The 19,791-nt window shown below is 46.5% G+C and overlaps 1 protein-coding gene across 2 annotated transcripts in view; it reads right to left on the reverse strand.

Annotated features, from left to right (window-relative positions):
* The window catches only part of AK7 (adenylate kinase 7), a 72,880-nt gene that overhangs the window by 47,678 nt on the left and 5,411 nt on the right, over positions 1–19,791 (reverse strand). For both annotated transcript variants that reach the window (XM_060262751.1, XM_060262752.1), the window contains exons 4-9: positions 17,484–17,578; positions 14,928–15,038; positions 11,930–12,013; positions 9,417–9,505; positions 6,626–6,716; positions 3,266–3,343 (exon numbers count right to left, since the gene is read on the reverse strand). In XM_060262751.1, the coding sequence (XP_060118734.1) occupies positions 3,266–3,343; positions 6,626–6,716; positions 9,417–9,505; positions 11,930–12,013; positions 14,928–15,038; positions 17,484–17,578 (548 nt within the window). The remainder of the gene's footprint in view (positions 1–3,265; positions 3,344–6,625; positions 6,717–9,416; positions 9,506–11,929; positions 12,014–14,927; positions 15,039–17,483; positions 17,579–19,791) is intronic.

The raw sequence follows: 19,791 nt of genomic DNA on the forward strand, positions 1-19,791 counted from the left end.
AGGTTTTAATAAGCCAAGAGGGCCATGGGTCCAAAATGCAGGTTGTTGGGTGTGCAGATAAGAGGATCCTGTCACCTTCCTCCAGGCTGAGAGCACCAAAACCATCCAGAACACGATCCGAAGACAGGCACGGAGCCTTGGGTTTGCAAACTGTATCTAATATGGCAGGGAGGTCGCGGCAGAGTGACGCGATCTTATCTGCAAAAAAATTCGCAAAAGCCTCACAGCCAATTTCCAATTCATTAGAATCTGGTCTGCCTTGTGGCAGCGTTGTAAGAGTCCAAATTATATTGAACAATTATGCCAGGCGCGAAATTGCAGATGCAATCTTAGCCGCAAAGTATGTTTTCTTTGCGGTTTGACTGCCATCTCATAGGACTTCATAATCTCTCTATAAGATGTTCGAGTCGCTTCATCTCGAGTATGCCGCCATTGCCTCTCTAGTCGTCTGAGTCCCTGTTTTAATTGCCGCAACTCTTGGTTATACCAAGGTGTCAGCTTTAAACGAGGGCGCAGAGGATGCCTGGGTGCGATCTCATCGATGGCTTTGGAGAGTCTATTATTCCAAGACTCCACCAGATCATCTAAGGAATCTCTGGGGGCCAGGGATCCCGCAGCGCCGTCATGAACCGTTCCGGGTCCATCAAGCCAAAATACGCTTGCCGCCTAAACAGGCTTGGGGTGGCACATCCACACGAGCCTTGAGGGCATAGTGATCTGACCATGGCACTGCTTTGGCAGTAATATCGTTCACTAAAATTCCCACCGCGAAGACCAAGTCTAACATATGCCACGCCTGATGAGTGGGCGTTGTAACAACTTGGGAGAGTCCTAGTGTCGCCATGGATGACACCAGGTCCATCGCCTGATTGGAGGCTGCATCATCGGCATGAACATTGAAGTCACCCAGGATCAAAAGCCTTGGGTGCTCCAATGCCCAGCCTGCTGAAGCCTCCATCAGGGATGGTAAGGCGCCAGCCAGTGCGTTAGGCGGACAGTACACCAGTCAGATCGCCAACCCCTCCCCAACGTCCCACATCAGACCGGCACATTCAATGCCCTTGATCTCCGGGGCTGGGAGAGCCCGGAAGGAGAAAGCCTCTCGTATGAATAGTGCCACTCCTCCCCCCGACCCGCTAGTCCATGACTGGTGAAAGACCGAGAATCCAGGGGGGGCGCATCTGGGAGAGGGCTACGGTCTCCCCATCGCGCACCCAGGTCTCGGTCACGCATGCCAGGTCCATATCCTGCTCGAGCAGGAATTCCCGAAGGGTAGAAATCTTATTATTAATGGACCTGGCATTACATAACACCAGTGACGGAGGCGAGTAATTTCGCCTGGCCCCATTACCTGTCACCGTCAGGATGGGACGCAGGCTGGAAGGTGGTCGAGCACTGTCATGTCTCAGCCTCCTTCCCTTATAGTTCTGCCTGTTCCCACCATCATACCTTCCCCTCCCCAGGAGTACTGGAATCCTCAGGCCAGAGTGAGAGAGTGTCCCTTCTAGCTTATGAGGGATCATGTCTCGAGATCCAAGAGCCATAAGAAATACACACTAGAGCACTCATAAAAGAAAGTGAACCAAGTCCATGTGTGAAAACCGTTTTCCCAAGCTAATGTGGAAACTGGCTCTGACTCCTTTCTTGAATTTCTCTTTCTCTCTCTCCCTCAATAGTTTTTTTTAAAGATTTTCTCTCTCTCCCTTCACTGTTTTTAGGAATTGTTCAGAGGCAATGATTATCATCAATTCAGAAGAAAGTTCTGAACAGCCTGGAAGCAGGATTTTCCCAAGACTGCTTGCTCCTGTACAAACACTGGTTAAGATCTTCTGTAGATGCCTTGCTCTGTGTGTTCTTCTCTTCAGAGGGCACTAAAAACAGACTAATTTCCCACTAACCTTGCTCCGCGGCAGGCTTCCCTTTTTTCTCCAGAGCAAGCTAGCGATTTCGTCACGGCAACCCCCGATTTGATACGTAACAACATAAACCTGAAAAAACAGGTTTATGTTGCCGCGTATCAAATCAGGGGTTGCCATGATGAAAAATGGCAGTGCGAAGCAGCTTGTGCAAAATCGCTAGCTTGCTCTGGAGAAAAAGGGAAGCCTGCCATGGAGCAAGGGTAATGCAAAATCAGTCAGTCTTTTTCAGCCTTTGCACTACTTCAGAATTCCTTCCCTACCATCATTTACTTGGTGCCTACCTTGCATGGCCTTCAGCATCAAGAGATTCCCCGTGCCCCTTTTTGAATGATTCCCCCCCCCCACACACACACACTTCTTTTGCTGCCTCAGTCATTTATTTTTGCTACTCTGTCATATTTGATACAGGAATTTATTAATGCTTTCAAAGATATTTTAAGGTGAGTACTGATTGATTTATTGTCAGTTTGCCCGATGAATTCTTGGACTGCTGATTGATTTTGGAAGCTCCTTTGGAAACCTCTGGCTGACAGCTGTGGGGCAGTCTGAATTGGCATGGAAAGAAAAGGGCTGTATTGTGATTTGCTTTCTCCAAATAAGAGAAATCCTGCTGCAGTGCATTCCACATTCATTATGAACCAGCTCCCATTTCGCCCTGCAAACCGCATGCAGAGATTATGGCATTTCAGTCGGATGGATTCAGATTCGCATAAACGAGGAGGAACTTCCAGAAGGAAATTTAGCCACCATCTCCTCCTCCTTCACCCTCCTGCCACCCCACAGAAAACAGCTCTTGAAGGGTAGGGGATCCGCAGGAACAGTGTGGATGTGGTGTCAAGATGTCGCAGTGGGAATAATGGCTGGCAACAGTCCTACTGGCAACACTGTGGCACCATTCATTCATGGATCCTTCTCTTCCAGTACAGTCTCTTCTCACACAATGGTCCCCCTCAACTTTTGGAAGTGATTTTTTTCAGGGGCAGTAGAGGAGGCTCAAGGTTGACTCAGCCTTCCACCTGTCCGAGGTCGGTAAAATGAGTACCCAGCTTGCTGGGAGGAAAGTGTAGATGACTGGGGAAGTCAATGGCAAACCACCCTGTAAAAAGTCTGCTGTGAAAATGTCATGATGCAACGTCACCCCTGAGTCGGAAATGACTGGTGCTTGCACAAAGGACTACCTTTACCTTTATAGGAGGCTGAAGGAAAGCGACTAAGACTCCTTACAAGAGTCACCCTCTGCTTGTATAAAGTAACCCAGCAATCTTCAGCATAGAGCTGGTATTCAATAGCACAGCTTTCTTTCTCTAGCAGAAAATGTTTTTTAAAAGAAGAAACAAAAAACATACTGTTAACTCTTTATTCAGGAAAGCATTTTCTTTTGGGACCTTCTGCATTTTCCCTGGGCCAAGGTGTTTGCTGATGTACTGCAAAAGAAAAAAAAATATGGTGTGTTTTAAATTCAGCACTTGTAAAAAGATTAAGCGTACTGAAGAAAGGGGAGAATGCTTTATTAATTGTTTTTAAAGCCATAAAAATAAGAGACAAAGATGGAGCTGGTAGTGCCAACAAAAGAACACAGAGTGCAAAGAATAATAAATATATGAATGCTTGTGCAGAACTCTGTCGACCATACTACAACACAGTCCTTTTGTGGAAAACTGCCAGTTCTCACATCCACTGAGTCACCTTCTTTGAAACTAACGAGGTGGATCCAATGCAGTGCCAGCAGAAAGGGAAGAGGTGAATCTTCTCTACCTTCCGCTATACAAATGTGCCATCTGCAAGCCTCAAAAATAGTAAGATGTCTCGCCAGAGGACTTCAAGGGGGACATGTGTGAGCAACTGCACTGAGGGACAGAAAGCAAGCAGTATTCCCCTCTCTGCTTCTTCCACTAATGGTACCACTGATGCCAATTGAAGTGCCACTGGCAGAACAAACTGGAGGGCAATTCTGCCTCCTTCTGCTCCTTAGGGCCAGATGCTGATGTTGGCAGAATTACATCCAAATGGGTCTCCTTGTCCTCAGCATCATCTTTTTGAGGCTCACCAGCGGCTGCCGGGGGAAGAGGTAGGAAAAATCCACTTCCACCATCGCCTTGCACTGGCAGAATGCAACAACTGACCCAAAATATCCTTTTTAACTATAAATCAATAGGTTGCAAAGACCAAGCAGATATATTTCTTTAGAATCTGTTCAAGCGGTGTTCCTCTGGTGCATTTATACTAAGATGATGAAAACAGATCATGCAAGTGCAGGAAACAGCAACTCATTCCCACTAAGTGATGGATCATCTTTCAATGGAAGGATATTTCCTCCATTGAAGGAATATTCTCCCTTAGTGGAAGACACCAGACTGGACTGGACACCAGAAGGAGGAGGAGGAGGAGATTGGATTTATACCCTGCCCCTCACTCAGAGTGGCTTACAATTTCCTTGCTTTCCTCTATCCACAACAGACACCCTGTGAGGTAGGAAGGGCTGAGAAAGCTCTTTCGAGAATTACTCTTGAGCAGAACAGCTCTGAGATAACTGTGACTGGTCCAAGGTCCCCCAGCAGCTGCATGTGGAGGAGTGGGAAATCAAACCTGGTTCTCTGGATTAGAGTCCAGTGCTCTTGACCACTACACCAAACCAGCATGGAGTTCACATACTGCATCCTTTTAGCAAAATTTCTGGACAATCCACATGAGGATCTGTTCTAATAAGTGAGAGCCAGTGTGGTATAGTGGTTAAGAGCAGTGAACTCTAATCTGGTGAACTGGGTTTGATTTCCCATTCCTCCTCCACACGAAGCCTGTTGGGTGCCTTTTGACCAGTCACAATTCTCTTAGAACTCTCTCAGCCCCACCTACCTCACAAGGTGCCAGTTGTGGGGAGAGGAAGGGAAAGGTGTTTGCAAGCTGCTTTAAAACTCCTTAAGGCAGAGAAAAGTGGGGTATAAAGGACCTACTCTTCTTAGGTGTCATTTATACTTCACTTATAACTCCTAAATAACTGCTATAGACATACAGTCCCTGTGTCTGAGGAAGTGAGTTCTGATTCACAAAAGCTCATTTGGAAAAAAAATTATTAGTCTAAATCAGGGGTGGCCAAACTTACCTAATGTAAGAGCCACATGGAATAAACATCAGATGTTTGAGAGGTGGAAGACATGAACATCAGATGTTTGAGAACTGCAAGACGGAAGGAAGGAAATGGAGAGCAGGGAGGGAGAGATGGAAATAAAGCAACTTTAACTTTAATTGCATTCTCCATGCCGTCAGTTGGCTTGGCTTGGAGAAGTGATTTAAAGAGACAAATGCCTTCTCCAAGCCGGCTGATGGGGTAGTGGTGGCTTCAAGAGCCACACAATATGTGTTAAGGAACCATGTGGTTGCTGAGCGACAGTTTGGCCACCCATGGTCAAAGTCTTTGGACTCCTGTTTCATTTCACACTTATCTATTTAGAGTGTGTGTGTATGCACGCACGTGCATGCCTGGAAGTCATGGCTGACTACTAGTGACCCCTAGTGGGACTGGGAGGCAAGGACGTTCAGAGAGGGGGCTTGCTGCCTGCCTCTGTATCCAGGCCCTGGTATCCACTTCTGAGAGGCTGCTCACCTGTTTTCGCCTGACAGCACATTTGCCACAGTAGTTCCTCTCACTCTGAGGGCAATCCTGAGTTATGGCCCCTGCTGACATCTCATAATGCTGTCCACATAAGGTGGAGAAAGCCACAGTGCATCACAGACAGGAAAACTCTGATGTCAGCTGCGGGTGATATCAAGTAACCCTCCATTCCCTTTTGGTTTCTTGTGGGTGGGGGCCTTTTTGTAGCAGGTTATGCATCTGCACTTATGAGCTTGCATGATATGCAGCAAATATCAACAACAGGGCACATCTAACACTTCTAAGTCACATGCAGATTCTAAGACATATATCAACAATTAATAGAGAAACCGCAAGCGCACCTGTCTTTAATTAGAATAACAGAGGCTGAAAAAATTGAAAGTGTTTCCTCTCATTCTAACACATGCTGCACGCTCTGCCAGACTTAGGACATAAGAGAAGCCATATTGGATCAGGCCCATCCAGGCCAACATTTTTGTGTCACACAGTGGCCAAAACCCAGGTGCCATCAGGTCCACTTGCAGAGCCAGAACTCTAGAAGCCCTCCCACCATGGCCACCCAAGCACCAAGAATATAGAACGCATCACTGCCCCAGACATAGTGTTCCATCTATACTTTATGGCTAATAGCCACAATGGACCCTCTGCTCCATATGTTTATCCAATCCCCTCTAGAAGCTGTCTATGCTTATAGCGGACACCACTTCCTGTGGTAGTGAATTCCACGTGTTAACTATTCTTTAGGGGAAGAAGGACTTCCTTTTATTTGTTTTAGGCAGGGCTTTTTTTGAACAGGAATGCAGTTCCGGCTGGCTTGGCATCAGGGGTGTGTGACCTAATATGCAAATGAGTTTCTGCTGGGCTTTTTCTGCAAAAAAAGGCCTGGTTCTAGGCTTATGGGTGGGCATGCATAGCCTGCTAGAACAACAACAACATTAAACCGGAGGTCAGGGAGCAGTGCTCATAGCAGCAACACAGAAAATTAAGTAGTTTAGGGTTGCAGTCATCAAGATCTGTCACCTGAAGTCATTTGAACAAGCCTGGCCTTTAAGTGCAAAGGTTTGATAAGATCATCTAAATCTCAAGTTCCTTTTACCTTGACGATTTCACTCAGCGTGTGTATTGATTCATCCACTGCGATGAGGTAATGAACCCTTGGCCTGTGGTCTGCTATATTCTGTAACACGCTGCAGTGAGGCAAATGAGAGAGTGACACAGGGCATCAGGCGCAGAGTCTTTGTTTACAGCTTATATACGATGATTAAGCAGCACAGAATGACTGTAAGGGCCAAAGCAGACATAGCACTGGGCGTTTCAGTGAGCCGAGCTCTCAGCACTTGCACAGGGGCCTGGAACTGGACTGTGGCACAAGGGAAGAGAGGGGGTAAACCTTCTCTGCCCCCACATTGTTTTCTTAGTCTGAAACAGCCCCTTGGAACTATTTGTCCTATTTACCCATTACCAAGCCGAGGTATTTTTGTCCCAGCAGAGCAAATAGCAGTTTTGCAGAGCCCTTTCCAGCCAGGAAAACAGCACAGAGAGGAGACGCTTCAGTACCTTCCCCTTGCATTGTGGATCCAATCCAAGTTAGGGTCCACATATATCTGCTAGTTAAAGAAAAAAGGGGTGGAAGCTTACTGTTAGACTAGGGAAGGCAGTGGACATGCTCTGAGCCGGGCTCTGAGAGCACTCACTGCCATGCCCCCTGACTTCACCGAGGCTTCCCGAGCCTCAGGAACCTTCGGCGAAGTCCGGAAGGCAGTAGGTGCGCTCAGAGCCGGTGCATGAGGAGAAGGGACACCTCTCTTAGGGAGGGACGGTGGCTCAGTGGTAGAGCATCTGCTTGGGAAGCAGAAGGTCCCAGGTTCAATCCCTGGCATCTCCAAAAAAGGGTCCAGGCAAATAGGTGTGAAAAACCTCAGCTTGAGACCCTGGAGAGCCGCTGCCAGTCTGAGAAGACAATACTGACTTTGATGGACCAAGGGTCTGATTCAGTAGAAGGCAGCTTCATATGTTCATATGTTCTCATGGCACCCCTAGGCCAGGTGGCACCCTTAGCCGCCGCCTACTTGGCCAACTCCCACACGCCAACCCTGGGTTTGGCCCTTAGATCCAAAAGAACTTTCCAAAAACATGTATTATCTCCTGCGCAGTTCCTTGATCAGACATTGTAAAGGTGACCACTGAATCACTGCCAGCAACAAAGAAGGCCTGCCAGCCACAATCCAATTACTGTAATCTGAAAGTCTACTGGACTGTTCCAAAGTGAATGGGGTATACTCATTGGATGACCTGACCTGCATGTCAGTGCTGCGGGGCAGACTTGCCTTGCCCCATCTATATCACACATAACACCTTTCTCATACCAAGAAGTGGCTGGTATAAACTAACTGGCTACACAGCATATGCTCCCCTCCCCAACCCCGCCACACACCTCCAGTGGGCCACACCCACAAAGCTGGAGCATCTGAGTGATGATCAACCCTTTGACATGGAGGAACTGATTAAAGCTGCAGGAAGGAGATAGAAATAGAGGTCTCCCCGAGTCCTGCTGAAACTGTGACGCAGAAGACTTGAATCAACTTACAGGCCAGATCCATAAAATCTCATCTGTGGACATTTATTTGTTTAATAAATGTATAACCTGCCTTATCTCCTCAGACTCAAGGCAGCTAACAAAGCAGCAAGGTCTGCAAGGACATTTACACATCGTAACTGGCTAGCAATAAAAATAACAGTGGCAGAAAGTGCCATCAAGTCAAAGCTGACCTGCAGGGGTTTCAATGTAAAGTAAGAGAATTTGAGAGGTGGTTTTCCAGTGGCTGACTCCACACAGAAGAAGAATTGCAGATTTATTCCCCATCCTTCTCTCTGAAAGAGACTCAGAGCGGCTTACAATCGCCTTTATCTTCTCCCCCCACAACAGATACCCTGTGAGGTGGGTGGGGTTGAGAGAGCTCTCATAGAAGCTGCCCTTTTCAAGGACAACCTCTCTGGTAGCTATGGCTAACCTAAGGCCATTCCAGCAGGTGCAAGCGGAGGAGTGGGGAATCAAACCCAGTTCTCCCAGATAAGAGTCCACACACTTAACCACTGCACCAAACTGGCAACCCTGGACTTCCAAGGTGGTCTCCCATCCACATATAAACCAGGGCTGACCCACTTAGCTTCTGAGATCTGATGAGATTGGGCTAGCCTGGGCTCCCCAGGTCAGGGCATTAAAAAAAAAACCTTCAAAGACATGGTCATGGCCAAAGCTTATGGAAAAGAGGCACTAAAATACTGGGAACTCGCCTTGTTGAAAATATGCTGTTGTTCCAGTGGCTGCCTGTACAACCATCGTGTATCTATGGTATCTCTCTAAACTTAGAAAGCTGAAATCAGAAAGGCAGCTCTACAATTCATGCAGCCTTTTTCTTAGTAAAGACAATGAAGGCTCAGTTTGTTATTAGGCAACATTCATTTTCCAAAGTGTTTCTAAAAAAATGAATGCCATTTTTAAAATATAGGAACGGCCAGACTTCTTGGGAACCTGGACTAGTTGGCATAAATCTGGGCTAGATACAATCAATGTTCCCTCTAAGCTGCAGAGCCTTGTGAGCAAAAATTCTGCTTTGTGAGCTACTGGCATTAAAGTTGTGAGCTACTGCATAAATGATTGTGCGCTGGGGCCATTTTTCCTGAGCTAAGGCAAAAAATGTGTGAGCTGGAGGCTAAAATTCTGTGAGCTAGCTCACGCTAACTCAGCTTAGAGGGAACACTGGGTACAACTCTAATTTTCATTTATGAAGGAGCATGCTGTTGATTTCTGTGATGCTTAAAGGGAACATTTATTAATACTGAGGCATCCTGGAGGTAAAAGATAGCTAAGGGGATGCCATACTTACGCTGCTAAGTCAAGAATGTGAATGGCTGGGACAACATTTTTTCCATCACCAAAAAGCGGTATTGCAGGAACCTCACCGAGCCAAGACAGCTGGAAATAATGAAAGGAGTTTAGAATTGTAATATCAGTATGATTTCTGAGAAACCTGTTCCTCCAGAGGCCTGACTTATCAGCTGAAAGAGTCAATGGCCCATTTTATAGGATCTCAGTTATACAGTTTTTGTAAAGTTCTGCACATACACCTGAAAAAGTACAAATAGATCTATTGGCTTCATCAACACAGCAGAAACTGTACTGTGCAGCTTTCCACTGCTTCTGTCTAATATTATACATCATGGGTATAAATGTTTTTTGCAAAATTTAGGAGCCACAGGTGGGGGCATCACAGGTCCCGTCTTTCTTCCTTTGGTAGGTCGTAAGGTGCCATGCTGACAGTATCTCTGTTCTGTGCCATACCCATCACATTTTACATTTAAAATGATGACGATCCAGGCCCTATTATCACAAGAGAATGGCCGGCCTGTGATCAAGCTTGGCCTCTACAACAGGCTCACTGTGTGGCATAGGGTTGCCAACCCCCCCGGTGGCACCTGGAGATCTCCCACCATTACAATCGATCTGCAGATGACCAAGATGAGTTCCCCTGGACAAAACGGCTGCTCTGGATGATGGACTGTATGGCACTATATCCTGCTGAGGTCCCTCCCTAAACTCCACCCTCCCCAGGCTCCGCACCCCGCCTCCCAATCTCCATGTACTGATAAACCTAGAGCTCGCAATCCTGGTCTTAAAACCCTTCTTTCATCTTTCGTACACAAAGTCAAATACAATGTTTCCCAAAGCTTCCTTCCCCCTACCCCAGCTCTGCTGCTTGCTTCCATTCTTCTACTACTTTTTATCCTAGATCACTATGACCAGGGCTTTTTTTAGCAGGAATGCACAGGAACACAGTTTCAGCTGCAGGCCCATAGCCAGGATTTTTTCATTTGGTGGGGCCCAAAGCCAGGATTTTCATTTAGTGGGGCAAATTTTTTGTGGGGGCCCTAATTATTATGCTTAAGCGCGTAATTTGGTTCCATTGCTTCAGAACAACATTTCTTTTAACCAGTCTGACACAGCAAGGCAGGTTTAATTTGGTTGCCTTTTACTGAACAGTAACATCAATACTAACATGTTAAATAATTGTGAACAGAGATGCTATGGGTAGGGTAGAATATTCACAGTAGTAAGACCTACAGAATGGCTTGGACCTAAAATTAATGTTAAAATCAACACTTTCATTCGTAAATAAACAATGGCCCCTCCGACCAGCTGATTGGAGGGGCCATAAAGGTAGAGCAGGAATTCGATTGGAGTGGCCTGGAACCCCCTGAAAACCCTCTAGCTACAGGCCTGTCCAGCTGGCTTGGCATCAGGGGTTGTGCTCTAATATGCAAATGAGTCCCTGCTGGGCATTTTCTACAAAAAAAAGTCCCTTGTTGAAACAATTGTGATGTCAGGGGGTGTGACCTGATAGGCAGATAAGTTCCTGCTCGCCTTTTTCTACAAAAAAAAATATCCCTGACATTTGGAACTGACCAAGTCAAGTGGGGAAGGTCTCTTCTCTGTCACCCTCCTATTCCATTCCCTTTCTACCTTTTCTTTTAACATAAACGTGTACAGCAGCTGCCAACCTGCTGAGCAACAAGTCAGTTGTCCCTTCCCTAACAGTTGAGAAGGACTTTTGAAAAGTGGCAGGGCAGCTACAGATTAGCTGAAGCTTTCACCTACCTCCTTTCCAAATCTTAAGATGGGCCTGAAGAGTTGGTTTTATACCCTGTCCTTCACTTCCCAAGAGCAGCTTACAATCACCTTCCCTTCCTCTCTCCACGATAGATATCCTGGGAGGGAGGGTTACATGTGGAAGAGTGGGGAATCAAACCCAGCTCTCCAGATCATAGTCTGCCACTCTTAACCACTACTTTCAAGCTGGCTCTCTTAAATGCACACAGCGCCACCTAGAGGTACAGCAGACACCCTCCCTCCTCAGCTGTCGGGGAGGGAGGCAGCTCCTGAACCTTTCTGAGGGTTCCCCCTCCTCCTCCCCACTTTGTCCATTGAATAGTAGGTGCAACTTCATAACAATTCCTGGATGACCTCCACCACCTATTTTTCCACAAAACAACCCCTGTGCAAAGTGATTTCTGTGGGACTCCTTGCAGTCCTGAACTCCAGCCCTACTGAGCTGTGCCTCAGTAAGGAAAGGAAAAATGGCCCTTTAAAGAGCTGGAAGAAGAGAAGTGGAGCATGGCTCTGCCCCCATGGCACCGATGGGGAAATGCCAAGAGGGATGCTTCACTTGCCGCCACTCAGCAGTTTCCATTTTATTTCAGAGGAAAATGCTAGGCTTACATTTTGTCTGGAGGACAGGGGAGAAAATGGAAGCCAGTAAATCAGGAAGAGATTGGGTTCAGTGTGGTCTAGACACTGTCCCTTACAGTGGGATTTCCCTGCTGTCCAAGAAGCCCAAGTCACCTTAAAAAAGTAGTGCAGAATTCTTTCTTCCATTCCATACTGAACACCTGAAGCGACAACGTAGGTAGCAAATTTGGTTTTGTTCTAAAGAAGGGGAGGGGGAAGAAAAAGAGTTTATACTCAATACTTAATTCATCTCCACAACTAGCCTACAAGGTATATTCTTATTATATTTTTTTCAAATATGAAACTAAGGGGGAGGAACTATGAAACAAGAACATCTGGGAATACTTCCAGTCTGCCCATTTTCTCTTTGGTATTGATTGTGTCCGCTCATCCATCCATCCATCCGAAACCGAATAATGCTTCTCCAAAGGAGCTGTATTCCTATCCTTTCTCTTTGGTGTAATTCTGTTTAATGCTAGTTTGTAGTGACTTTTGGATTCTCCATGACAACTGTAAGTACAGATCTTCCTGGTGTGAAGAGACACAGTGCTCTTGTTTCATCAGGAGCCTCCAAATTCAGAGGCCCTAATCCACAGAATCCCAGAGCCAGGAGGCAGCATCAGGGGAAAGCCTCAGCCTCTATGCTCTATTGTTGGCCATCCAAGGAACTGGCTAGCCACTGTGAGACAGGATGCTAGCCAGCAGGGCTCTTTTTATGTTCTTAGCTCTGGAAGTGTGGCTTTTGATGAGCTGGATGAGGGTGCATAATATCTTCACTCTGCTGCAACACTTGACCTTCCTTCCATCATTACCTCGTCTAAAATGCTGCCGCTTTGATACTAACACCTGGACTTAAAACTGTGGCAAATCCCACTACAGCTTGAGCAGGACTGCAAAGTGGGGTGTGTGTGTGTGTGTGTGTGTGAGAGAGGGGGGGGGGGATGTAAATCAGGGGTGTCAAATATGCGGCCCGGGGACTGAATAAGGCCCCCTATCAGGCCCCTGAGCAACTGGCTATCATCTGCTTCCTTCTCCCTATCTCTTGCTTCCTTCTGCATAACAGCTTGCTTTACAAGGCTTGCTCAATTGCACAGGACCTACAGAGCAAAATCTCTATTTTCTCCATTGGCTGAGGCTCCTCCTTGGAGAGGAAGGGGGAAGGCAGAGCTTGTTTTTCCAGGCTTTCTCAATTGCACAGTAGAGCTACTCTTCCTTCTTTTGGCTAAGACTCCCCCCTCCTGGTCCCCTGAGGAAGGAAGGAAAGAGCCACAACTTCTTTTGCCCTGTTCCCTGGATCCCATGGGAGAAATACAAAGGAAGCACCTTTAAGACCAATGAGTGCTAAAGTTTTATGCATGATTTAAGCTTTTTTTAAAAAAATCTTTAATTGTGTTTGTCTGTGTCCTTTATAAAATGTATATTTCTGCTACCTAATCTTAAATAAGTATACACATGGCTCGGCCTGACATGGCCTGGCCCAACCTGAAATGGCCCGGCCCAACCTGAAATGGCCCGGCCCAATAAGGTCTCATGTCAGATCCAGCCCTCATAACAAATGAGTTTGACACCCCTGATTTAAATCAAACTTTTAAAATTAAAATATGTGGCATGTGCAACCTCTCTCCATCTTAACTGGTGCTATGTGCATACCGCTTTGGAAGACCAAGGGGAAACTCCTTTTTCCTCCTCTACAGTCCCTTCCCCTGCACAAACGAGATGAAATTGACAAACACCTTGTGCTGAAAAATCCCAACCCTCATACCCTTAAACACAAAGGAGGATTCCAGAGTATATGGTATGGCCTGAACCTTCTTCCTAACCTCCTGTCTCTTTTTTTAGTTAGTTAGTTTTTTTAGTCTCCTTATCTCTGGCCAGCACTGGCTCACTCCAGTGAGCAGACTCCAACTAAAAATTGGACTGTCTGAATCCAAAGCACATGTTCTCTCTCTTCCTGAGCTGCAGTCCCAGTGCCGACTCTGAAAGGGATGGCTCCACCTACTTCTTCTCATGCACCCCCTATGCCAGGCCATGCCCAGCCAATCAAAGAGCTGGCCTAGTCATGCACATCTCCCCAGGTGGCAACACACACACGACCATAATAAATGTGTGGTGTAAATATATTCTGTGTCTTTTCTTTATATAGATAATCTCCTTTACATTTAATGGGGATAAATATAAAGTTCTGCATTTGGGTAGGAAAATCCAATGCATACTTATAGGATGGGGAAGACTTGCCCTGGCAATAGTATGTGAGAAAAGGTCCTAGGGGTCTCAATGGACTGTACACTGAACATGAGTCAGCAGTGTGATGCAGTGGCTAAGAGGCCAAATGAGATTTTGGGCTGTATCAAGAGAACTATAGAGTCCAGACACAGGAAGTCCTGGCATTGCTTTATTCTGCTTTAGTTAGACCTCACCTAGAGTATTGTGTTCAGTTTGGGGCATCACATTTTGTGAAGGCTACAGACAAGCTAGAACGTGTCCAGAGGAGGGCAACAAAGATGGTGAGGGGTCTGGAGACCAAGTCCTACGAGGAAAGGTTGAAGGGGCTGGGTATGTTTAGCTTGGAGAGGGTACTCGAAGGGCTGTCATATAGAGGATGGTGCAGAATTATTTTCTTTTGTCCCAGAAGGTTGGACCACAACTAATAGGATGAAATTAAATCAAAAGGGTTTCCAGCTAAACATTAGGAAGAACTTCCTGACAGAGCGGTTCCTCAGTGGAACAGGCTTTCTCAGGAGGTGATGGGCTCTCCTTTCTTGGACATTTTAAAACAGAGGCTAAATGGCTATCTGACAGCAATGCTGATTCTGTGAATTAGGCAGATCATGAGAAGGAGGGCATGAAGGGCTGCATCAGTGCTTAGTTCTTGTGGGCCCTTCTTACACACCCAAGAAAATGCTGATTGCTGCTTGGGGTCAGTCTGCAATTTTTCTCCAGGTCAGTTTGGCAAGGGATCCTGGAGGTTTTTGCCAATGGAGCAAGTCACTGGGGATGTATGTGTGTGGGGGAGGTATTTGCAAAGTTCCTGCATTGTGCAGGGGGTTGGACTAGATGATCCTAGAGGTCCCTTCCAACTCTCTGATTCGATGATTTCCCCAGTAATACTCACAGATTTTCCAAGTTTGAGAATAATTTTTTCAGCATTGGTATGTTCCATAAAATTAGGGTGAGGTTTTCTTCGGCGATAGTCTTCGTCTGTGAAAGCTATCTCTGGATCATCCTGGGAGGAAAAGAGAAACCAAGGTATTTTTTTTTAATGTGATCTTTGGAATTATTCAATTTGTGCTTTTAAAGGAACTCAGACAAGGCTGCTTCTAACACATGGATCCCACCCCCAATTAAATTCTTGACAAAATTCCAAAGCAGCAGGGGGATGGAATTCTCCAGCCTTGGAAACACCAATTCTGCTCTGTGGAATCGGAAAGCTATGTATCAACTCAGCTCCACACCCTCTCCTGTGTTGGCTGTTGCCAGTTAAACAGCAAGACAATGTGTTAAAAGCAGACTAGCACTGCACATTCACTTATTCCTTCTGGGTTGGGGACTCATATCTCCTGCTGAGACTCAAGTGTTAGCTGAACTAAGAGATCTGAACCTCCTTGTCTATCTGCTCTTGCTAAGCAGAGAAGCAAAGCTACCGGGTGTCTCAGCTAAGGACCCACATTTTGATTGCGAACTGTCGCCTACTGGGGTTTGGTTTTAGGCAGACTCACACTGAGCAGAAGAATTTCGCTTCTAGGTGTCTTGGCTGAAGACCCACATTTTATACCTTTTTACTGTGAACTCCTCTCCCCTATTGGGGTATTGGTGTTAGGTAGACTCGGGGCTCTAAGCCAATCCATCTCTCTGTTCACACTGAGCAAAGGGGCTTAGCTTCTAGGTGCCTTCGCCGAAGACCCACATTTATATCCAATTGATTGTGAATGTCTCTACTGGGGTTTTGGTGTTTGGTGGACCTGCAAACTCTCTGTCAAGGCCCTGACCCCTGGAAGAACAGCTGGCTCATGGCAACGCAAGAGAGGTCAAGCCAGATAACGGCCTTGCATGACTAGTACTCCAGGAGATCGTCATCGGTGGGATCAGGGGAGTTGATGAGGCCATCATCACCTCTGCCAAATCCTCCACCATTGCACACCTGGCATCCCCACTGCTGCTGATCTCCCAGTTCATACCCGACAACCAGTAGCAAGGCTTCTCCCTGCTTGGGCTCTTTGAGTCAGAAGGCTGTTGCTCCTCCTCTTTCCCAGCCTCTTCCACCTGCTGTCCCTTCTGGCCACATCCATTTGATCTGTAGCCTATGCACTTCTTTGCAGAGCTCATGTTTCCGCTGCAAAAGCTCTGCATTCAGGAGAGAAAGGCTGCCTTTTATCCGCGGTCACGGATACAAACCAGCTTGTACTCCCCTTTCTTGAAGAGAAGATGCCCACCTGTAAACTCACTATCAAGGCCCTGACCCCTGGAAGAACAGCCAGTTCCAGTGCAGAGGCCAGCACCCAGTCCAGCCCTCCAATCTGGGGGATGACTTGCCCTAGTCTAGCTGGATGGGTGCACAGCACGCCAGTGGTATCCTGGAAGGGCTTGAAGACATGCACCATTTGGGAGACGTGGGTCAGTCAGCCAGTCACAGGAGCTGATGCTAAGCTGCTCTTACCTGTGGAGGATGGTCATGGAGGAGATGATATCCTAGGTGGTGCTCTTCTGCTCCACCAAACGTGCAATCATAGCATAGGTGGAGTTCCTCACCCCCTCCCTCTGCCTACTGCACAGCAGATGAGCAGACTCGATGCTGTGTAAGAAGTGGATGACCAGGCACCAGCGGGTCCTGACCAAGGACCGCATCTCAAGGGGGGCAGGGTCCCTGGTAGCTTGGAGAGTGCTCCCAGCCTCAGAGCATCTGTCACCACCAGCTGAAGCATATGTTTCAGGCAGACAATGCCCTTCTTTTAGATTTGGGTCATTGAGGACAGTGTGGAAATGTCATTTTCCCAGAAAGCACTTTTCTGGGGGCACCTTCGGGGTGGGGGGCGTAAATCAGGCACCCTCAGTCCAATCCTGACTAAACTTTGAGGGCAGGTAGAAGAACGTCATCCAGAGACCCCATGCAAGTTTGGTGTCTCCAGCATGTTGGGGACCATTCTAGTGCATCCCAAACCTCACAAACTGAACCAGTTTGTTTAGCCCTTCAAAGTTTATGGTGGCTTGTGGTTCACCAACTGGGCACACCACAAACGGAACCCTGCTTTCCCTGTTTGTGCCAGTTTTATTGGACACCAGTCCCATCAGCTGTCGCTCCACTCATTGCTACTTCCACACCAAGGACCACCATTTTCTGTCCCCAGGAGAAAGCATCCAAAATGGCTTTTTTTTTACAGTAGTTAAAGTCATCTGACATTTTATCCAAGCATTAGTTAACTGAAAAGTTCTTGTATAAATAAAGAAAATTAATGCAAACTTTCTGCACTATAAGCAAACGATTTTTTTTTAAGTAGACAGAAAATTGGAGGCTTCCGCAGCCCTTCTTCCTCTTTTGGAACTATCCCAAACCATTATCGTAACTGAGATTTCCCAACATCGCCAAGATTTAGCAAGGCAAATCGGTGAGCTGCTTTACTGTGCCATGTAATGAACATCAGATGCACGTTCACTCGCTCTCTTTGTCACTCACCGGGTCAAGAGGCTTGCTTCGTGCCCAGGTCATGATTGTGGACAGCAGAACGAAGACTTTCTGTTTCTCAAACTGTTTCGTCTCTTCATGTAGTGCTAGATATTGAGATTGCAGCATATTTGTTCATATGAAAAGATTAATTTCCTATATAACTTCAATGACAACTCTGGTGTCACCCTAAGCAGAGCGACGTTCTTTAGTTAGAAAGGCATAACTCTTTGGGGTAATATTGTAAATCTTTCTGGGGAAAGGCTCTTTAGGGCTGAGTCCAGACCGGCACTTTAAGCTCTGGACGGCTCCCAGACGGCTCCCAGACGGATCAAAAAATCAAGTCCAAACAAGCACATATGCTTCCTATCCCACCGAAGTGGTAGCAAATTTTTGCGCCGCACACCATCCGCCTTTCCAGTGTCTGAACACCTGAGTGTGCAAGTGAGGTACATTGGTGGTGTGAACCCACCAGGCTGCCCTAACCCTCTCCTTGCTTTTTTTAATGTTAGACAAAATAAAAAAGAATATGCCATCAGATGGCATCAGAAGGGGTCAAACATATTTCCCTGGGGGAGAGAGTTCCAGAACTTTGGGTCATGACCGAGAAGACCCTCTCCCTAATCTCAGAAGGTGGGGGAACCCAAAGCAGGACCTCTAAAAGTGACCATAGTAGTTGGGCAGGTTCATAAGGGAGTAGGTAGAACTTCAGGTATGTTGGTCCCAAGTCATATAGGGCTTTGAAGGTCAATACCATCACCTTGAATTGTACCCAGAAACAAACAGGAAGCCAAAACTGGAGTGATATGGTCCATACAGCTCATTCCAGTTAACATCCTGGCTGCAGCATCCTGTACCAACTGAAGTTTCTGAACACTTGTCAAGGGGGGGTCCACATTCAGAGCATTGCAGTAAAATATTTTTGATGTAAGTAGGGCATGTACTGCAGCATCCAGATCTTTTCTACCCAGAAAAGGCCACAGCTGGTTAACCAGACAAAGCTGGCAAAAGGCACTCATCCTGCCGCAGCTGACAGCTGCTTATCAACTTGCTTATAGGTTAGAGCACTCTCAGCCCCCGTAAGACAGCTCTGTGTTTATATAACAAATTTACCCATTAGTGTTTGGCTGCATAACTGGGAGCCCCTTAATATGGAGAAATTCCTGGTTTGTCTGCAGGTGCCCTGTTACGTTGCAAAGGGTTGCCAGGTCCAACTCAGGAAAAATCTGGAGGTGGAGCCAGGAGACTTTGGGGGTGGAGCCAGGAGCAAAGTTGTGACAAGCATGACTGATCTCCAAAGGGAATTCTGGCCATCATATTTAAAGGGGCTGTGCACCTTTTAAATATCTTCCCTCCACTTGGAACTAATGGATAGGGGCACCTTCTTTTGGGGCTCATAGAACTGGACCCCCTGGTCCAATCTTTTTGAAACTTGGGGGATTTTTGATGAGAGGCACCAAATGCTACGCAGAAAATTTGGTGCCTCTGCCTCAAAAAACAGCTCCTCCAGAGCTCCAGATATCCACAGATCAATTCTCCAGCAGACATTTCCCTCCCCACCTCTGCTTTCTGATAACCCTGAAGCAGGGGCAGGGCCTCCAAACCAGGGGATCCCCTGCCCCTAACTAGGGACTGGAAACCATCTCATCTGCTATTAGATAAATATTAGGATAAAACAAATGTGCGACCTATGAAGGCTCAAGGGGGGGAATCTCACTTTCCCATTCCCTTTCTCCCACTTGCCTTCCTTCTGCCTTCCTGTGGCAACCTCTCACCCACCCCCTTTCCTTTTGATCCCTCTTTTGGTTTTTGCCATTTTTGCTTCTCCTATTTGAAGTTTGACCTTCCCTCCCTCTTATGTTAACTTGTTTAGTCTCTCTCCACCTTCCACTGACACTATCATAGGCTTGAACTCCTCAGTGATATTGGTTGGCCTAGCAACTCCCAAAATGGCTGCTATGGTATTACAACATAAACACATGGTTTCTTTCATTCAAGCATGTTTAAGCCTTACAATATATACATACATACATATATACATTCATTTTGCAAACCTAGAACTTCCTCCAAGCTTGCAGAAAAATACTTCCTAGGTTTACATGTACCCGTTGTGTGGATTTTTTATTCCACATTTTGAGGCCTTTGTTCAGGTTTAATGGTAAGATACATGCTGGGCACAATCAAAATGCACAATTTGAGCAAGCATTTTAGTTTGCAGTCATTTGAATACACATATGCTTAATATGCACGCATCAATTTACAGATGAGATAAGCAGAATACCTTCTTTTATAACTGAAACCAGTTTGAGACCAAATATAA

Source organism: Heteronotia binoei, chromosome 21, assembly GCF_032191835.1.
Source record: "Heteronotia binoei isolate CCM8104 ecotype False Entrance Well chromosome 21, APGP_CSIRO_Hbin_v1, whole genome shotgun sequence".
In the NCBI taxonomy this organism is placed as follows: domain Eukaryota; kingdom Metazoa; phylum Chordata; class Lepidosauria; order Squamata; family Gekkonidae; genus Heteronotia; species Heteronotia binoei.